The sequence below is a fragment of the Mobula hypostoma genome, chromosome 5 (assembly GCF_963921235.1).
Source record: "Mobula hypostoma chromosome 5, sMobHyp1.1, whole genome shotgun sequence".
In the NCBI taxonomy this organism is placed as follows: Eukaryota; Metazoa; Chordata; class Chondrichthyes; order Myliobatiformes; family Myliobatidae; genus Mobula; species Mobula hypostoma.
This window is the reverse complement of record NC_086101.1, coordinates 163,712,216-163,732,710: the sequence shown is the minus strand read 5'-3', so window position 1 is coordinate 163,732,710 and position 20,495 is coordinate 163,712,216. Positions and strand designations below refer to the sequence as shown.

General features: G+C 40.7%; 2 protein-coding genes across 7 annotated transcripts in view; one reads left to right on the top strand and one right to left on the bottom strand.

The window, feature by feature from the left end:
- Positions 1–9,824, top strand: part of LOC134347129 (KH homology domain-containing protein 4-like) — a 63,733-nt gene extending 53,909 nt beyond the window's left edge. For 2 of the 3 annotated variants that reach the window (XM_063049302.1, XM_063049303.1), the window contains 3 exons: positions 2,182–2,288; positions 3,481–3,569; positions 9,098–9,824. In XM_063049302.1, coding sequence (XP_062905372.1) covers positions 2,182–2,288; positions 3,481–3,569; positions 9,098–9,378 — 477 coding nt within the window. In that variant the 3' untranslated portion in view covers positions 9,379–9,824. The remainder of the gene's footprint in view (positions 1–2,181; positions 2,289–3,480; positions 3,570–9,097) is intronic. The other variant, XM_063049304.1, reaches the window with a different exon arrangement.
- A 67-nt stretch (positions 9,825–9,891) lies between these two features.
- Positions 9,892–20,495, bottom strand: part of aggf1 (angiogenic factor with G patch and FHA domains 1) — an 82,213-nt gene continuing 71,609 nt past the window's right edge. For 2 of the 4 annotated variants that reach the window (XM_063049301.1, XM_063049298.1), the window contains one exon: positions 9,892–11,516. In XM_063049301.1, the coding sequence (XP_062905371.1) occupies positions 11,292–11,516 (225 nt within the window). In that variant the 3' untranslated portion in view covers positions 9,892–11,291. The remainder of the gene's footprint in view (positions 11,517–20,495) is intronic. The other 2 variants (XM_063049300.1, XM_063049299.1) reach the window with 1 other exon arrangement.

The following is a 20,495-nucleotide window of genomic DNA, read 5'->3' as shown; positions in this document are numbered from 1 at the left end:
CATGTTTCAATAAGAACAACCCTCAGTGCTCTAAACTTTAAAGAATAAAGATCTAATTTCCTTAGCTGCTCATCATAGGACAACCTTCTCATCCCAAGAATTTGCCTAGTGAATCTCTTTTGGGTTGCCTCCAATGCAATGATTTCTTTGTTTCTTAAATAAGGGAACCAAACTAAACACAGTGCCTCATGTGTGGCCTCAGCAGTACTCTGCAAATTGTAAAATACTTCTCTGTTTTTGAGCCCAGCCCTCTTGCAATAACGGGCAACATGCCAGTTGCCTTGCCAACCTAGAACCTTTTCACCATTATTCATCTGCAAACTTTCTTCATTTGGATTTGTGGTAGCTAAAGGTTATTACCAATGCATAAATTAAACTTGATTTGCAAAGTTTTCACTCATTCAGCCAAACTTTTTTGTAGCTAATTGCATTCCTAATCACAGCATGCCCTCCAGCTATTTCAGTATTATCGGTAAACATGGACACCCTGCATTCTGCCCCATCTCAGCACAAAAAATACAGTAAGATAAAGAACACAATATTTTGTTTAAAAACACAATAAATTTAAATAAATAAGATGGTTTATTTACATTGATTGTATGTACAGAGTGATGCTAGGCACAGGTGACTGATATGAAATGGTAAAGTAGTGATGGTGGAGGACTGGGTTAGTGAGCAGGGGTGTTGATTAGCCTTACTGCTTGGGGATGGTAACCGTTTTTGGGTGTGGTGGTCCTGGTGTGGATGTTACTTAGCCCCCTCCCTGAGGGGATTGGGACAAGCAGTTCATGAACAGGGTGGGTGAGTGGGATCCTTTGTTTCGTTACTTGCCCTTTTCTGACATCTTTCTGTAGAACTGTTCTGAATGGTGGGTAGGCTGATGCCGGTGATGGGTTGGGCAGTTTTGGCTATCCATTGTAAAGCCTTGCTGTCTTCTGCAGTGCAGTTTCGTACCATACATGATATAGCTTGTTTAGTACATATATAAAAATAACGGAGGAGTGAGAAAGTGACGTAGCCTAACAGTGCTGCACTAGCAGGTAAAACCTCCCAGATTAAAATAATGCAGCAATCTATTCTACTGAGTGCCAGCATTTAATCATTGCTGAAGCACACTGCTGTTGCTGCAGATATGTACATCTTAACGTGAATATTAAACTTGGATCAAAAGTAGGTTTGCAAATCTTTCTTAAGATGAACTGAAAATTATAAAATCAAGTCTATATGTTGCTCTCACCTTTAGAATTCAATTTTAGTGGTGGGGGGACACATTTCTTGAACATCCCACAACATCTTTTCACTGTTCTCTGACCATGTGATTTGGGAGCTGGCTCACATTGTAAACTGGACACACTATGGCCAAACCTGATGCTTGGATTACAAGGTCTGAATAGCTTGCAAAGCAAAGCTGGAAACCTGTATCCTTCCTTATCTGAGACAGCAGCACTAGGCCTTCACTATTGAAAATGGATGTTCATGAGGAAAATGATGTGCAGAAAAATTGCAGAAGGCCTTGGGGAGAGTGGTGAGCGAATAGCACACAGTTAGGTAGGTAGTGAGACAAAAACTAATGCTGGAAGAGCTAAGCAAAGAGGAATTGCCATTGACTCTTTCCACAGACACTATTTGTCTGGCTAATTTCTCTATCATTTCTGTTTTGTTTCAGATTCGAGAATTTTCTCTGTAATTTGCTTGCCAGAAAGTGGGGTGCAGTTAAGGTTTTCCTGGGGTGGGAAGAGTAGAGCATCTCCCCCTTTGTTTGGCGCTACATGAAACTCCCTTGCCTGCCCATTGTTAAGGGGAAAGGGATAAGTTGATTTGTTTTGAATCATACAATCTATTCATTTGATATTCAGTGTCAAGTTTTACTTGGTTGGAAGAGAAGAACACAGTTTTGCAAGTAATGAGGAGTTTTAATTATTTCAAGAAATGAAAAACTAGCCAAAATTTTATATGTACGCTGTTAACTGTTTGCTTCGTGATTCCATTTGGTGAAGAGAGTCCGATTAAAAGCGGTGGTAGAAATCCACGCTAATTCCCTTCCAGCTCTAAGATATTTTGTAAAAGAAAATTTGCTTTTATTAGTAAAATAATTTAATATAGGTGTACGTAATCGAAATTGTTTTCTGCTCTGTATGCAATCACGCTTGTTGATTTCTGTGGCCTTTTTTCTACTCATAGCACGGACCATTTCACTTGACTAATCTAGGTACTAGGAGCAGTCAGGATATGGGATCTGGGTTGAAGATAGCTGCTGATTCCATCCTCTTTGGAAGAGAAAGAGAAAGGTAATTATTTCTTTATCAATTGCAAGATATTATCTGTCTGATGATTGTTTAATTTCTAAGTCTCATTGTCCTGGGTGTAAAATTCAGGAAAATAGACAGAGCATTTCACTTGTTCCCTATCTCTTTTATTGGGCTCAATTCATAAAACTATTTATTTTACCTTATGATACATTTTTGAAGTGCAACGCACTTGGAAAAAACCACTTGTTTTTAGCCAGTGTAATGCCAGAAATTTTATCCTAAGAGTGCCTAGCTAGTATAGGTTGAGCTAGCCCGGTATTCCATTGTAATTAATTTTTTCTGGAGGGCAAACAATATCAATATAACGAGTTACCATTAATTAATGTTTTTTGTATCTGTTGGTCGGTATTAGTGATTTAAAAAAAAAGCCACAGTATTGTTAATCATGACCAATAGATTCAATACAATTTGCATTTTCTCCAAGAAAGGTTACAAAGAAAGAACGCAACCCCAACTGAATTTCCAATTTATGTTAGAAATTATTTGTTATAGTGCCAATTCTAAACCACGATTTCATACTGTACTTTCTTCTTGTCATCCATGAATTGTTGTAGTGACAGGTACATAAGAATAAGCAGACCTAATTTTTGTCAGGCAATTGTCTTCATTTTATACCACGTCTGGTTTAAAAGTAAGGCAGGCCCAATGAACTAATGTTTTTAATACATTGCTAAGCTGCTTAAGTTGTTTTGTTGATTAAGCACATACTGATATTGAGTCTGGTTTGGAATCTACAAATTTATACATTAAGAGTTCAATCCCGCTACTTACTGTTTAATGCTACAACTTTTCTGCCAAAGGAGGGGTGTCCTTCTTAAAAATCCATTGAAATAGTATACCATGCAAATGAATATGTAATACCTAAGGACTGCAAGTAAACTTGCTGTAATTGTATGGCTGTATGAAAGTTAGGTTATTGAGAACATGGTATAGAATTTAGTATGATATTTAGAATATCAAGAAATAAAACATGAAATGTTTTGTGGGTTGGTTTAGTAATATTGAAACGTAAGATTGTAGATAATTAGTTTTTAGAGAAGTTCTATAAAATCCAAGTTTGAGTTCAAGCTAATTAATATTCATTATGAAGTTTAATGTATCTTTAAGCTCACACATTTTTTGCCTGTTATGACCAAAGTACAAGAGTCAGATTATTCTTACTATCTTTTAGGCAGCTGATGCCCCTGCTGTCCAGCCCTGGAGATTGTTCTGAAATGCCAAAGACCTCAGTGCATATGTTACATTCTTTAAACATGCAAGGTGAGGCCCATTGCACCAATTCTTATAAACCAGACAGTTTTTCTTTTCAAATTTATGAAGGATTAATCTTCCAATAAAATACTGGGTTAACCCAACAGAATTAGGATTTTTTCCTTTCTGCGCTATCGAAGAGAGTATATTCAGGTAAGCTACAGTGCTTTAGGAATCTAAGTAACCTCTATATATTAACCTGTATACTAATTGTTGGCAGGCTAATTGATTATGAAAACCTCACCGATTGTTTGCTCCACTTGTATTTAGCTTGCTAGATTGTTGCTGCACAATACACGGAAGGTCTACTGGATTTTTGTCTTTATTTGCCAACTCTATTTTATCATGTCCTACATCTAATGATGTTGGTAGCCACATTGCAGTATTTCCTAAGGTCTGCTATTTCAACACAGATAGCTGCAGCTGAGAATGTAACTGCTGAGTATAAGTGCTCTTAATTTTTTAATTTATATGAGTAGATATAACTCAACTTTTTCAATGTAAGTTCAATGTACTTTCTATTCATCGGTGGAAAAGTAATCAATATATGGTGCTTCTGATTCTTATAATGTGAGAACTGACAAAAATACAGAAATAAAATTTATAGTGAGTGTTTAAAGTAAGGACAGTAAAATGTTGGAAATTGTTGTGGTTCTTTTCATTAACTTGGAGAGCCTAGAAATCTATCAGTATGAAATAGTGGTGATGGTCTGATATTTCAGATGGGCTCCTGGGGGTCATATTCAGATATTCAGTTGCCTCTTATTTAGCTTCAGGCTCTGCCTGATGTATGGAGTCATAGAGCACGACAGCACAGACCCTTCAGTTATATCTATCTGTATTTCCAAACTATTCTATCTAGTCTCATTGATCTGCACCTAGACCATAGACCTCCATACCCCTCCCATTGATGTATCTATCAAAGTCTCGCTTAAATATTGAAATTGAACACACATCCACCACTTATGCTGGCAGTTTATTCCAAACTCTCATTACCCCCCCACCTCATGTTCCCTTAAAACATTTCACCTTTCACCTTTAACCCATAACTTTTAGTTCTAGTTTCACCCAATCTCGGTGGAAATAGCCTACTTTTTTTTTTTAAATGCATAATCTTTACTAGTAGGGTGTAATTCCCTCCAGACATCTATAATTCCCAACTCCTCCATCAATGAATTCACTTTCCGAGTCAGAGGTTTATTCTGAGTAACTATTCTTGAAGAATCTAATATAGGATTTAATCTAATATTAAAATCCCCTCCACAAATTACTACCCCTCGAGAACTGACCATTAGGTCAAAAATGTGTCTATAAAATGACCATTCACTACCTGGAGGAGCATAAACATTCAGCAATGTTATTTCTGTACGTTCTATTCTTCCTGTGATTTTTACAAACCGTCCTTCTTTGTCTCTAGTCTCTGAAGTATGTTTATAATTAAGAGTACTTGATATTAAAGTAGCTACCCCTCTTTTGTGACTCAATTTATATGATGAATAAAATATATGCTTAAAGCCCATTCTTTTTAATTTTCCATGTTCAGATTGGCTCATATGTGTTTCCTGGAGGAAAGCTATTTGTGCCCTCTCTTTTTTCAATTTAGACATAATCTTATTTCTTTTAATTGGATTCAAAACCCCATTAACATTATAGGAAATTATTTTTACCAATTCAGTTTGCATTTTTCTCTAGTAGAAAAAAGCACTCTCCTTTTCTAACCAAACAGTAAGCAATCCCTTCTCAACAGTAAACCAAGACATATAACCACACCCTAGACATTTCTGAACGTATAACATTTGAAAATTTTTCCCGACTTCCCACAGTGAGGCCTGAGCACCGACCCGCCTCAGTTCAGAGGGATAACCTCTATCTTCACCCTGTGTTAGAGGGCCCTCAGCAGTTTGAATAATCATAGAGAATTTTCTCCTATTTATGTCTCGACCATATTGCTATCATTCAAGTTATTCCGCCTAGTTTATTTTCAGTTACCAGTTTTCATTTTACTTTTAAGTCCGATTTACTCTTTTCAGTCATTTCTCTTAATTAATCTGTATTCTCTGTACATTCGCGTCTGAATATTTGCAGCTTTTCCTTGTAGTTTGACACTCTGGTTCGAGTGGAGCGTCCTCGCCCCACTAACTGCCACGACTTCTGCCGAATCCTCTCCAGTAGCGACTCCGGTTGGGTGATAACTTTAATAGGTAGTCCCCGGTCCGCCAGGTCCAACGTTGCCTCCTCCACCGTAGCGTAAGTTTTTGTCCCTTCGTCGTAAAAGACTCTCAGCCGAGCTGGATACAGGGTCTGGAATCTGATGTTGTTTTCCTTCAGGACTCTCCGTGTTTCCGTATATTCCTTCTGTCTGGCAAGAATCCCCGGTGCGTAGTCGTGGTCTAAACTGATTTTGCAGTTGTTCCACATGAAACCTTTCTTTTGCCATGCTCTTTTAAGCACCTCTTCCTTCGTTCTGTAACTGAGAAATCTGATCAGAATCGATCTGGGCTGGGCGCCTGCCGGAGGCTGTGGTGCCAACGCGCGGTGAGCCCTTTCTATCTGTAGGTCTTTTGCGGCCAGTATATCAAGGTTCTCTCTAAGCAGCTTCTCCACGAAGGGAATCATCAATCCGGGTTTACCTTCGGTTCCTTCGGGAACTCTGTAGATCCTCACATTTTCCCTTCTCGAGCGGCTTTCTTGATCTATTAGTTTCTACTGGAGCTGGTCTTGTAGCTTCAGCATTTCTGCTATCACTTCCTCGGCGTTTTGTAGCTTCTCTTCAATTCCAACAATCCTCTCTTCGGCTTCATCTATCTGCGAGTTAGTTTTTACTATTTCTCCTTTAATATCTTCCAGCTGTTTGCTGTTATCTTGTCGGAACTCGTGAATCTCTCCGAGAATCAAAGACAGAGTCACCGATTCCCCCTCATTATCTCCGTCCTGGCTTGCCGTGGGGGAGCTAGGCCCGTCGCCTTGCTGCATCTCTTTATGTTTATCAGCCTTCGAAGCGGACTTTTTATTCTTGTTCTTAGACATCATCCTTGCCCCTTTTATTAATATAGTTATGCAATATTAAGTATTTGTCTAAATTCGATTTTGGGGCAGTTTACCTTCTTTTTTGTCGAGAGACCTTTTCCTTACGCCGCCATTCCCTTGATGACCCGGAAGTCCCCGGAAATCCCCGGAAATAGCCTACTTTCATTTAGCCTATCTATACTCTCATTATTTTGTATGCCTCTATTAAATCTCCCCTCATTCTCCTAAACTCCAGGGAATGATGTCCTAACTTCATCAACCTTTCCCTTTAATTCAGGTCTTCAGATCCTGCCAGCATCCCTGTAAAATTTTAGCTGTATTCTTTTGATTTTGATATATTTTCCGTTGGTTAGTGACCGGAACTGCACACAGTTGTGCAGAATGTTTTACACAACTTAAACGCAACATCATAACTCCTGTACTCAATATTTTGATTTAAGAAGGTAATGTGCAAAAAGCTCTCTTAATGACCCTATCTATCACAATCCTCGGTGCCCTACCATTCACTGTGCAAGACCTATCCTCCCAGAGTGCATTGCCTCACGTGATGCAGGCATTAATATCTATCTGCCATTTTTCAACCCACTTTTCTCGCTGAATGCTAAATGACTGACTTCTTGTACAACTCTTATTGACGATGATTTAAATTCCTTGATTACTGGCATTACTTCCAAAACCAAGTAAACATAATAGTACAGGTTCTCATGTTAGAGATGGTTTATACGTGTCAGAGAGTCTATTGGCTTTCCTTTACTAATAAGGTTTAAAGTGGTATTGGTTAATTGTGTATTTCGGGAAGTTGAAAAAGTGGTTGGAATTTAAAGACTGGACAAATTAGTCATTAACACTAATATGATGCGCTTCTGTGAAAGTACCAGTTTATTTAATGAAATGTGATTTGCATTGGAGAATAAAAAACATTGAACAACATAAGTGATCTGGCTTTTGGACAGTGCATTAAAACTGAGATTTAAATTTGAAACATATATTCCAGCCATAAGCCTTTGTGACTTAATTTAACTCTGATTCTGATAGTAAGTTGTGTTAAAATAACTTGGAAAATTATCATTTCTATATAATGTATTCTTGTCTAAAATTTAAAGCTTAATTCAGAATCTAGTTTAAGTGATCAAGTTGTGCTGTAATATAAATGAATTTATTTAACTTAAGATTGTTATTGGATAACCTTCCCTACTTTTTGTGAGAAAGATGGCTTGTTTCCAATTTATATCTGTGAAAACCTATTTCCTAATATAGAGCATCATCACAGTTTGTAGAAGCTTTTATTCAACCCTGAAGTTCATTTCAATGCATTTGGAGTAGGTAATAGTGTACATATCCATGGAATTGGGTGAGGAGAACATATGTTCTAGTGTTACTGCTTGCAAACTATACTGAATGTACACAAGTTCAACTACACATTGAAATCTTAAGATTTGTTAATAGTTCTAAATGAGCAGTTCATTTCAAAGCATATTTGAGCAAGTTGTCGTATTTTCTATATTTGATAAATTTCAAACAGTTGTCTGCCCTTGGTGATATTAATAGTTTGTTGCCATCTACAAGTGTGCTGAGCTAACCGAGTTCCCTTGCACATTTACTTAATGTCTTACTGTTTCTCCATTTCTCTCATGAAACTAATTTTCAATCTGTGGTAGCAGAAATCCAAGCTGTAATGTAATAACGGCATTTCCAGTGCACTTCCTCCAAGTAAGAATGTATCATATTGATTCTAATATCTGAGGGACTGGTTTGTCAAATGGAATTTTGATCATTTAAAACAATCTTTGTTTGCTTTTATGTACACTGAAATGAATTGCATATGATTAATTTAGATTCTCTATTAACAATTGTATCAGTACCTATAATAGCTATTATAAATAATAACTTTTACTTCTAATGTCAAAGAGCTGGAAAGCCATGGTGTTAAATTTGTCTTTGGAAAGTAAGAGATGTCTAATTTAGTTAAACTTTAAGACATAATCAGATGTGGTGTTTTTGAATTAGGATGAATTAATTGCAGTTGCCTCATTGCTAAACCTTGCAACTTTATACCTTGTTTAGGGTATTTCTAAAACAGGTGAATACTAGTCAAGCTGCTGAGATTAATACATGATCAATATGTTAGCTGAGGGACCTTTTTCCATGCTGTATATCACTAAGGCATTGGTTATTGAGAGTTTAATATTAACAAACGGTCATGTGAAGTTGGTAATTGTGGTATAGATTGAACATAATATGTAGCAGTTGATCTGAATTTAATTTTCCTTTCTTGTGTCTTGTGTTCTCTTACATGTTTCTGATGGGACATCACCTGCTGCTGTCAACTTGACATGGCTTTATCTGACATCTTCATTTGTGTACTGTACTGTTGATTTCTCGATGCATTGTCTGTAAACATTTTAAAACATTAACAATATGTTCTCTTTCCCACAAACTAAATCTTTTTGATACTGAATACCTCTTGGATTTCTGGGTGTGTTTGGGGATTCTTTTCTTTTAAAATGTAGGTCATATCTCTCCAAGCCATAAGCGACACAAGACTAGCGATAGCCTATGTGCATTGGCACAGTATGGTGAAGATTCTTCAGATGAAGAAGATGAACGTCATAAACGAGGTGGGAGATACAGAACTTCTGGAAATGCGTCACGCAATATGTATCATCCCTACTTTCAGCCCTCTGTTCACCGCCCTCCTCATCACCATCAACATCATCGTCAGCAGCAGCAGCAACAACATGGCATACCGAGGTCCCACAATTCCATGCCCTTCTGGATGGCACCCAACTAATACTGAAAATGTTGTAAATGTATTTTTGTCAATGTTCTCTTCACTATGTGCAGCTAAACCTCGTGTTCAAAAGAACTGTATGTGCTAGGTGTGGTAATATTACCTGATATACCAGCACTCCTGGAATTAATTTTGATGGACCACCATTATCAAATGGCTGACTGCAATGGACAATAGACTCGTGCAGGGTGCAGAAACTTGGGAAGAACCATATTATTGGCTTTTTTTTGTTACGGCGCTGCATTAGCTGCAATAACTTGAAGAGTAAATTCACATTACCTTCAGTATACAAATTCTGGAAATGAAGACTTAGTGACAACCACCGCTTTCCCCGCTGGTACTTTGCAGAAGCATGATTCATGCAGCAACCTTTTATGTTGTAATGGACAAAGAATTTTAGTGTATTAAAACTGTAAAATAAAAGTGTGAAGAAGTGTTGCAATGTGTACTAAAATGAGAACCCATTGTGAAATAAGTTTGTGTAGCAGCAAATGATGGAGAACAAGTTTATTCTTGGATCCTTTAATATCAATAAGGACTTCCACACTCGTCCTAGTAGTTGCAGCAAGAAGTTCGAGGTAGGTGCTGTACGTACATAGCTTTGCAGGAGGCAGGTTACTTTATTTTCAGGTAAACTCAGTGCATACCAAAATGCTCTTTTTCTTTGACTGGGCCAGTGATTCCTATACCTTTTCATGAATGCTTTAAATAATTTCCTCGTTTGTCAATACAAACATCAAGGGAAAATTAAATTGGGAGGAAGATGTATTAAGACTTGAAGGAAGTAAGTCCAAGTGGAGAGTAATGTGGACATATTCTGGTGTGAAAAACTTTAATACTTTTTAAAGTAACATACAAATGTTGGAGGAACTCAACAGGTCAAGCAGTATCTATGGAGAGGATGTTTCAAGCTGAAACCTTAATCAGGACTTGGAAAGGAAGGGGGAAGAAGCCAGAATAAGGCAGTATGTGGAGTGGAAGGAGTACAAGCTGGCAGGTGATAGGTGTAGCCAGGTGAGACTGAAGTGAGAAGCTAGGAGGTGGAAAAGGTACAGGGCTGAAGAAGAAGAAATTAAGAGGGTGGATAATAGGAGAAGGAGGGGCAGCTGGGAAGAAGGGAGTCAGAATGGAGAATGGAAGTAGACAGGGACAGGGGGGAGAGAAATTTCTGTAAGTTAAAGAAATTGCTATTCATGCTTGTTGGGTTGGAGGTTACCCAGACAGAATGAGGTTGATATTCAATGTGGCAATCAAAAAAAGGCCTTCTGCGAGAGGATTTATGTAGAGGAGGAAAGTTATCTTGATTACAAGAGGCTTTGGTGAGACAATCGGGAATGTTATGTGTACTAATTGTCTTGCAGATTAACCTTGTCCAGCATAAGGTTTCTGATGAGTTACATGATTATTCCTGATGCTGTCTAATTTATTATTAATTTTCCAATTATGATAAAATATTTCCACCCGATTTAATTTAAGAGCAGAGGAAACTTTTCAATTGGGTATTAAATTACTAGTTTAGATCAGGCTGCACACCTTGATCTTTGTTTATTGTTTAAGTCTATCAAGTGTACTTATATCATTTTATTGTTGATAAGGGTAAGGTAGATCTTTGAGAATTCCAAGAGATATCATCTTAACCAACCTTCAGCCTTTCCTACCCAAGTTTGAGAAAACATCTCTTCAAAGAACATTCAAGCTTTGGTTGAAGGATGTGAAGATACAAATGACCAGTTGCAAGATACAGAACAAATATTTCTATCTCATTACAAGAATATCTGTCCTCATTTTGAATGAAGATGTACAATACTCCATTTCAATTAGAGCAGTGATTTACTGGAAATTGAGACATTGTTTAAAATCACACTTTAAAGCAGGGTTAGTGTCTACATTTTATTTTAAAAAAATTGGAAAATTCAAATTGTAGAATCTTCTGGCTCCCTCCTTTTACACTCAGCTTTTGCACCTATTTTTGTATCTGCTTCCTTTTGACTTGTAGTCTGTTGGAAGGCTTCTGAAAATCTTGCTCTGGCTTTGGCCCAGTTCTTGTGGTTTTTGGAGCTGTATAGTTGTGCATCTTCAATTGAAAGTGGTATTTTAGCCCCCAGGCCTGATTGTGACTGATGAAGTTGAACTTGAATCTGAGGGGGTGAAAAAGACAAAGTGCAATTTGAGATTAGTATACAGTAGTTGCTATATTAAATTGATTTCCCTTTGAATGTTACAAAATTAAAATTGTTTAGAAATTCTTAACATCTGTTTGTATTCAAGACAAGTTTCCTTTCCATTCCTGCCTGAGGAGTGACTTGGATCCAATTTGTCTACCTGCCAGCAGGTGCCATTTCATTGGCCCTTCACTCAATCTTGGAACATCTGGACAGTGAAGATACATACATCAGGATGTTGTTAATTGACTACAGTTTGCATTCAGTATTGTCATCCCCTCAAAGCTAATCAATAAGATTCATGACCTAGGCCTCAATACCTCCTGGTACAACTGGATCCTCTGTCATGTAAAACCTTAAACTTCTATACGTGTGGGGTAGAAAGCATATTGACTGGTTGCATCACGACCTGATATGAAAACAATGCCCTTGAATGGAAAAGCCTACCAAAAACCCTCCTCACCACGTCTACATGGACTGCTAGCACAGGGAAGCAGCATCCATCAAGGACCCCCACCATCTAAACCACACTTCTAGTGTCAAAAAACTACAGAAACAGGCCCTTCAGCCAATTTGGTCTGTGCCAAATCATTAAAACTGCTTAGTCCCAACAACCTGCACCCAGATCATAGCCCTCCATACCCTTCCCTTCCTTGTACCCACCCATGCTTCTCTTAACAGGTGAAATCACAATAGCATCTATTTGTGCTGGTAGCTCTTTCCACACACTCACCACCCTGAGCAAATAAGCTTCTCGTGTCCCCCTTAAACATTTCATCTTTCGCCCTTAACCCATGACCTCTAGTTCTAGTATTACCCAACCTCAGTGGGAAAAGTCTGCTGCCATTTATCCTATCTATACCCCTCAATTTTGTATACCTCTATCAAATCTCTCCTCAATATTTTATGTCCTAGGGAATAAAGTTCTAACTTATTCAATCTTTACTTGTAACTCACGTCCTCCAGTTCTGCAACACCTTTGTAAATTTTATCTGTACTATTTTAATCTTTCTTACATTTTTCCTATAGGTAGGTGACCAAAACTGCACATAATACTCCAAATTAGGCCTCACCAGCTTTTTATACAACATCCTAACTCCATAACTCAATACTGTGATCTATGAAGGCCAATGTGCTAAAAGCTTTCTTAATGACCTTATCTACCTATGACAGTTCTTTCAATGAATCATTGACCTGTATTCCCAGATCTCTGTTCTACTGCACTCTTCAGTGCCCTAATGCTCGTAGGCCTGCCAAAGTGCAACATCTCACACTTGTCTGCATTAAATTCTATTTTTCAGCCCATTCTTCCAGGTGGTTCAGATCCTGCTGCAAACACTGATAGACTTCCTCACAGTCCACTACATTCCCAATCTTGGTGTCATCTGGAAATCTTCTAATCCAGTTAACCACGTAATCATCCAGGTCATTGATATAAGCAATGGACCCAGCACTGACCCCTGCAGCACTCCATTAGTCACAGGCAGAAAGGCAACAATCTACCTCTACTCTCTGACTTCACCTACAAAGCCAATGTCAAATCCAATTTTCTACCACATTTTAAATGCCAAGTGACTGAACCATGCGGGTCCTTGTCAACCGTCTTGCTGAACTCTAAGATTGGTTAGACAGGACCGACCAAGCATATCCTGTCCTTTAGAATACCTTCCAATAACTTTCCCACTACTGATGTCAGGCTAAGCAGCCCATAATTACATAGAAAACCTACAGCACAACACATGCCCTTCGGCCCACAAAGTTGTGCCGAACATGTCCTTAGAAATTACTAGGCTTACCCATAGCCCTCTATTTTTTTAAGCTCCATGTACCTATCCAAAAGTCTCTAAAAAGACTTATTGTATCCGCCTCTACCTGTTGCCGGCAACCCATTCCACGCACTCACCACTCTGCGTAAAAAATTTAACCCTGACATCTCCTCTGTAGCTACTCCCAAGCACATTAAACCTGTGTCCTCTTGTGGCAGCCATTTCAGCCCTGGAAAAAAGCCTCTTGACTATCCACACAATCAATGCCTCTCATCATCTTATACTCATCCTCCATCGCTCCAAGGAAAAATGGCTGAATTCACTCAACCTGTTTTCATAAGGCATGCTCCCCAATCCAGGTAACATCCTTGTAAATCTCCTCTGCACCCTTTCTATGGCTTCCACATCCTTCCTGTAGAGAGGCGACCAGAACTGAGCACAGTACTCTAAGTGGGGTCTGACCGGGGTCCAATATAGCTGCAACATTACCTCTCAGCTCCTAAATTCAATTCCAAGATTAATGAAGGCCAATACGCCGAATGCCCTCACCGTATACACACCTAATCTGGGTTGAACTCCATCTGCCACTTCTTAGCCCAATTTTGCATCCTCTGTCCTGCTGTAACCTCCAACAGCCCTCCACACTATCCACACCACCTCCAACCTTTGTGTCATCAGCAAACTTACTAACCCATCCCGCCACTTCCTCATGCAGGTCATTTATAAAAATCACGAAGAGTAAGGGTCCCAGAACAGATCCCTGAGGCACACCACGGGTCACTGACCTCCATGCAGAATATGACCCGTCTTCAACCACTCTTTGCCTTCTGTGGGCAAGCCAGTTCTGGATCCACAAAGCAATGTCCCCTTGGATCTCATGCCTCCTTACTTTCTCAATAAGCTTGCGATGGGGCACCTGATCAAATGCCTTGCTGAAATCCATATACACTACATCTACTGCTCTTCCTTCATCAATGTGTTTAGTCACATCCTCAAAAAATTCAATCAGGCTCATAAGGCACAACCTGCCCTTGACAAAGCCATGCTGACTATTTCTAATCATATTATACCTCTTCATAAATCCTGCCTCTCAGGATCTTCTCCATCAACTTACCAACCACTGAAGTAAGACTCACTGGTCTACATTTTCCTGGGCTATCTCTACTCCCTTTCTTGAATAAAGGAAGAACATCTGCAACTGTCCAATCCTCCGGAACCTCTCCTGTCCCTACTGATGTAAAGATCATTGCCAGAGGCTCAGCAATCTCCTCCCTCGCCTCCCACAGTAGCCTGTGGTACATCTCATCCAGTCCCAGCAACTTATCCAACTTGATGCTTTCCAAAACCTCCAGCACATCCTCTTTCTTAATATCTACATGCCCAAGCTTTTCAGTCTGCTGCGAGGCATCACTACAATCACCAAGATCCTTTTCCATAGTGAATACTGAAGTATTCATAAAGTATCTCTGCTATTTCCTCCGGTTCCATACACACTTTCCCACTGTTACACTTGATAGGTCCTATTCTTTCACGTCTTACCCTCTTGCTCTTCAGATACTTGTAGAATGCCTTGGGGTTTTCCTTAATCCTGCCCATCACGGCCTTCTCATGTCCCCTTCTGGCTCTCCTAATTTCCTTTTTAAGCTCTTTCTTGTTAGCTTTATAATCTTCTAGATCTCTAACATTACCTAGCTCTCTGAACCGTTTGTAAGCTTTTCTTCTTGACTAGATTTATTGCAGTCTTTGTACACCACGGTTCCTGTACTCTACCATCACTTCCGTCTCATTGGAATGTACCTAGGCAGAACTCCACACAAATATCCCCTGAACATTTGCCACATTTCTTCCGTACTTTTCCCTGAGAACATCTATTCCCAATTTAAGCCTCTAATTTCCTGCCTGATAGTCTCATAATTCCCCTTACTCCAATTAAACACTTCTCTAACTTGTCTGTTCCTGTCTCTCTCCAATGCTATTGTAAAGGAGATAGAATTATGATCACTATCTCCGAAATGCTCTCCCACTGAGAGATCTGACCCCTGACCAGGTTCATTTCCCAATACCAAATCAAGTACAGTCTTCTCCTCTTGTAGGCTTATCTACATATTGAGTCAAGAAACCTTCCTTAATACACCTAACAAACTCCAGCCCATCTAAACACCTTGCTCTAGGGAGATGCCAATCAATATTTGGGAAATTAAAATCTCCCATCATGACAACCCTGTTATTATTACACCTTTCCAGGATCTGTTTCCCTATCTGCACCTCAATAGCCCTGTTGCTATTGGGCGGCCTATAAAAAACACCCAGTAAAGTTATTGACCCCTTCCTGTTCCTATCCTCCACCCACAGAGGCTCCGTAGACAATTCCTCCATGACGTCCACCTTTTCTGCAGCCGTGACACTATCTCTGATCAACGGTGCACGTCCCAACCTCTTTTGCCTCCCTCCCTGTCCTTTCTGAAGCATCTAAAACCCGGCACTTGAAGTAACCATTCCTGTCCCTGAGCCATCCAAGTCTCTGTAATGGCCACCACATCATACCTCCAAGTACTGATCCATGCTCTAAGCTCATCCACTTTGTTCACAACACTCCTTGCGTTAAAATAGACACATCTCAAATCGTCTGTCTGAGCGCGTCCCTTCTCTATCACCTACCAATCTTCCCTCACACACGGTCTCCAAGCTCTCTCTATTTGTGAGCTGACCACCTCTTCCCCAGTCTCTTCAGTTTGGTTCTAACCCCCCAAACAATTCTAGTTTAAACTCTCCCCAGTAGCCTGAGCAAACCTTCTCGCCAGGATATTGGTCCCCTGGAATCCAAGTGCAACCCCTGTCCTTTTTGTACAGGTCACACCTGCCCAAAAGAGGTCCCAGAAATCTGAATCCTTGCTCCAATCCCTCAGCCACACATTCATCCTCCACCTTATTCTATTCCTATACTCACTGTTGCGTGGCACAGGCAGTAATCCCGAGATTACTACCTTTGCTGTCCTGCTCCTCAACTTCCTGTAGTGTTTTTTCAGGTCATCTTCCCTTTTCCTACCTATGTCATTGGTACCAATATATACCATGACCTCTGGCTGTTCTCCCTCCCACTGCAGGATATCTTGGACGCGATCTGAAACAACTACCATTTGAGTTTCTTTACTGCGTCCACAGAATCGCCTGTCTGACCCCCTAACTATACAGTTCCCTATCACTACTGCCTTCCTCTTCCTTTCCCTAACATTCTGAGCCACAGGGCCAGACTCTGTGTCAGAGGCGCGGCCACAGTTGCTTCCCCCAGGTAGGCTGTCTCCCCCAACAGTACTCAAACAGGAGCACTTATTGTCAAGGGGTACAGCCACAGGGGTACTCTCTAGTAACTGATTCTTCCCCTTCCCTCTCCTGACTGTGACCCACTTGTCTGTCACCATTGGCACCGGCGTGACCTCCTGCCTATAACTCCTTTCTATCACCTCCCTGCTCTCCCTGACCAGATGAAGGTCATCGAGCTGCATCTCCAGTTCCTTAGGAGATGCAGCTCGACACACTGGGTGCAGATATGCTCGTCTGGGAGGCTGGGAGACTCCAGGACTTCGAACATCTGACACCGAGCGCAGGAAACCGGCCTCACACACACACACTACTTCCTTTCCGCAATTAACACAGGCAAACCTACCTCGCCTCATTACCACCTAAGCCTGTTGAGCCAAAGCCCTATCACTCTGTTACCTCTTACTCCACTGCCCGCTGGATATGGCAGTCTTCTTTTTAAACTTTTCCCACTCTACTGGCCTGTGCAGTCTTGCCTCTCTTCCTGGTTTATTCTTACAGCCTTTCTTAACCAGCAGAATATTCGCTATCTTCCAATCTTCCGGTACCTCAGCTATTACTAAGGATGATTTAAATATCTCTGTTAGGGCCATTGAAATTTCTGTTCTTGCCTCACACAGGGTCTGTGGGGTACATCTGTCAAGTCCTGGGGATTTTTCCACCCTAATTTGCCTCGACAGCAAATACCACCTCCTCTAATCTGTATAGGGTCACTGCTGCTTCTCACATCTATGGCCTGTGTTCATCACCCGAGATGCAAAAAAGTCCATTTACGATCTCCCCCATCTCCTCTGGGTCTATACACAGATTACCAATTTTGTCCCTTGCTATCCATTTGCTCTTAATACAAGAAACCCTTAGGATTCTTCTATACCTTGTCTGCCAGAGCAAACTAATGCTTTCTTTTACCCCTCTTGATTTCTTTAAGTATTCTGCATTTTTTATACTACTCAATTTTTTTCTTAACCAGGGCGTCAATATATCTTGAAACCCAAGGTTCCCGAAATCCGTTATCCTTTTCTTTTATTCTGACAGGCACATACGAGCTTCGTACTCTTAAAATTTTACTTTTGAAGGCCTTCCACTTACCAAACATACTTTTGCCAGAAAACAGCTTGTCCCAATCCAGAACTACCAGATCCTTTCTGATACCATCAAAATTGAGCTTTCTCCAATTTAGAATTTCATTCCAAGGACCAGACCTATCCTCTTCCATAATTACCGTGAAACTAATGGCATTATGATCACTAGTTGCAAAGTGCTCCTCTACACAAACTTTTGGCATCTACCCTGTTGCATTCCCTAATAGATCAAGTATTGCACACTCTCTCGTTGAGACTTCAACGAGGGGTGATTGATAAGTTCATAGCCTAAGGTAGAAGGAGTCAATTTTAGAAAACTTGGCACATTTATTTTTCAACATAGTCCCCTCCTACATTTACACACTTAGTCCAGCGGTCGTGGAACATACGGATCTTGAACCTCCAGAAAGTGTCCACAGATAGGTGATTGATAAGTTCGTGGCCTAAGGTAGAAGGAGATGAATTATACAGCTCTCGTTACATGCACATGCAGTTCAACTCTGAGTGATTAGGCAGAAAGTTTGAAGTTAATAACTCATCTCCTTCTACCTTGGGCCACGAACTTATCAATCACCTGCTGAGTTATTAACTGATGAACTATTAACAAAACTTTCTGCATAATATAAAAGCAAGGATGTAATGTTGAGACTTTGTAAAGCACTAGTGAGGCCACACTTGGAGTATTGTGAGCAGTTTGGGCCTCTTATCTGAGAAAGGATGTGCTGAAACTGGAGAGGGTTCAAAGGAGGTTCATGAAAATTATTCCAGGATTAAACAGATTGTTATATGAAGAGCATTTGATGACACTGGGCCTGCAATGACTGGTATTCAGAAGAATGGGGGTGGTGGGGGGGGGAATGACCTAATTGAAACCTATCGAATGATGAAAGAGTGGATGTGGACGTTTCCTCTGGTGGGAGTGTTTAAGACCAAAAGACACAGACCCAGAATAGAGGGGTGTCCTTTTAGAATGGAGATGAGGAGGAATTTCTTAAGCTAGAGAGTAGTGAATCTGTGGAATCCGTTGGCACAGCTGTGGACTTTGTATATTTAAGGCCAATGCTGATAGATCCTCAATTGGTCAGTGCATGAAGGGATATGGGGATGGGGGGGCGGGGGGCGGGGGGAGGGAGGAGATTTGAACTGAGAAGGAAAATGGATCAGCCATGACGAAATGGCAGAGTTGACTCGATGGACCAATTGGCATAATTCTGCTTCTCTATCTTATGGTTTTGTGTTTCTTGCAACAGTCTGCAATGTCTATAATTTGTTCCTCTATATCCCGCAGACTGTTGGCGAGTCTATAATATAGCCACATTAAGGTGGGCGCAGACACACAGAAAATGCTGAAGGAACTCAGCAGGCCAGGCAGAACCTATGGAAAAGAGTAAACAGTCATTTCAGGCAGAGACCCTTCATCAGGACTGGAAAAAAAGATGAGAAGTTAGAGCAAGAAGTTGAGGGAAGAGAGAAGGAAGTAGTACAAGGTGATACTCGAAACTGGGAGGGGGGAGCAGTGAAATAAAGAGCTAGGAAGTTGATTGGTGAAAGAGATAAAGGGCTGGAGGAGGGGGAACCTGATAAAGAGTTTAGAAGACCATGGAAGAATGGGAAGGGTAAGGAGCACCAGAGGGAGGTAAAGAGATAAGGTGAAAAGGGGAAAATAGGAATGGGGGATGCAATTACTGGAAGTTCGAGAAATCGATGTTACCTAGACAAAATACAAGGTGTTGCTCCTCCAGCCTGGGTTTGGACTCATCACAACAGTAGAGGAGACCTTAGACTGACATGTTAGAATTGAAATGGTGGCCACCAGGAGATCAGACTTTTTCTTGCAGATGGAGTGCAGGTGCTTGACAAAGCGGTCTCCCAATCTACATCAGCTCTCACCAGTATACAGGAGGCCAAGCCTAGAGCACTGGATACAGTAGATGACCCCAACAGACTCAAAGGTGAAGTGTCACCTCACCTGGAAGGACTGTTTGAGGCCCTGAATGAGGGAGGTGGTGTAGGGGCAGGTATGGCACTTGTTCCACTTGCAAGGCTAAGTACCGAGAGGGAGATCAGTGGGGATGGACGAATGGAGAAGGGAGTCATGCAGCGAGCGATCCCTGCAGAAAGTGGGGGAGAAGGGAAAGATGTGGTGGGATTCTGTTGGCAGAAGTTATGGAGAATTATGTGCTGGACGCAGAGGCTAGTGGGGTACTAGGTAAGGACAAGAGGAACCCTATCCCTGGTGGGGTGATGGGACGATGGGTTGAGGGTAGGAGAAAGGAAAGCCCCTGGTTAGTTCTGGAATGAAAAGCCTCATTCTGACGGCAGAGGTGGAGTAACTGAGAGAAGGGGAATGGAATTTTCACAAGTGACAGGTTGGGAAGAGGTATATTCCAGGTAGCTGTCAGAATCAGTGGGTTTATAAAAGATATCAGTAGAGAAACAATCCCCAGAGAGATTGAGAAAGGGGAAGGAGGTGTCAGAAATGGACCAGGTAAATTTTAGGGCATGGTGGAAGTTAGAGGCCAAGTTGATGAAATTGAGAAGCTCAGCATGATGCAGGAAGCAGCACCAACGCAATCATCAATGTAGGGTAGAAAAAGTTAGGGAGTGATACCAGTGTAGGCTTGGAACACAGACTGTTACACATTGCCAACAAAAAGGCAGGCAAAGCTAGGACCCATGCGAGTGCCCATGGCTACACCTCTGGTTTGAAGGAAGTGGAAGGAGCCTAAGGAGAATTTATTCAGAGTGGGGACCAGTTCCACCAGGTGGACCAAAATGGTGGAGGAAGG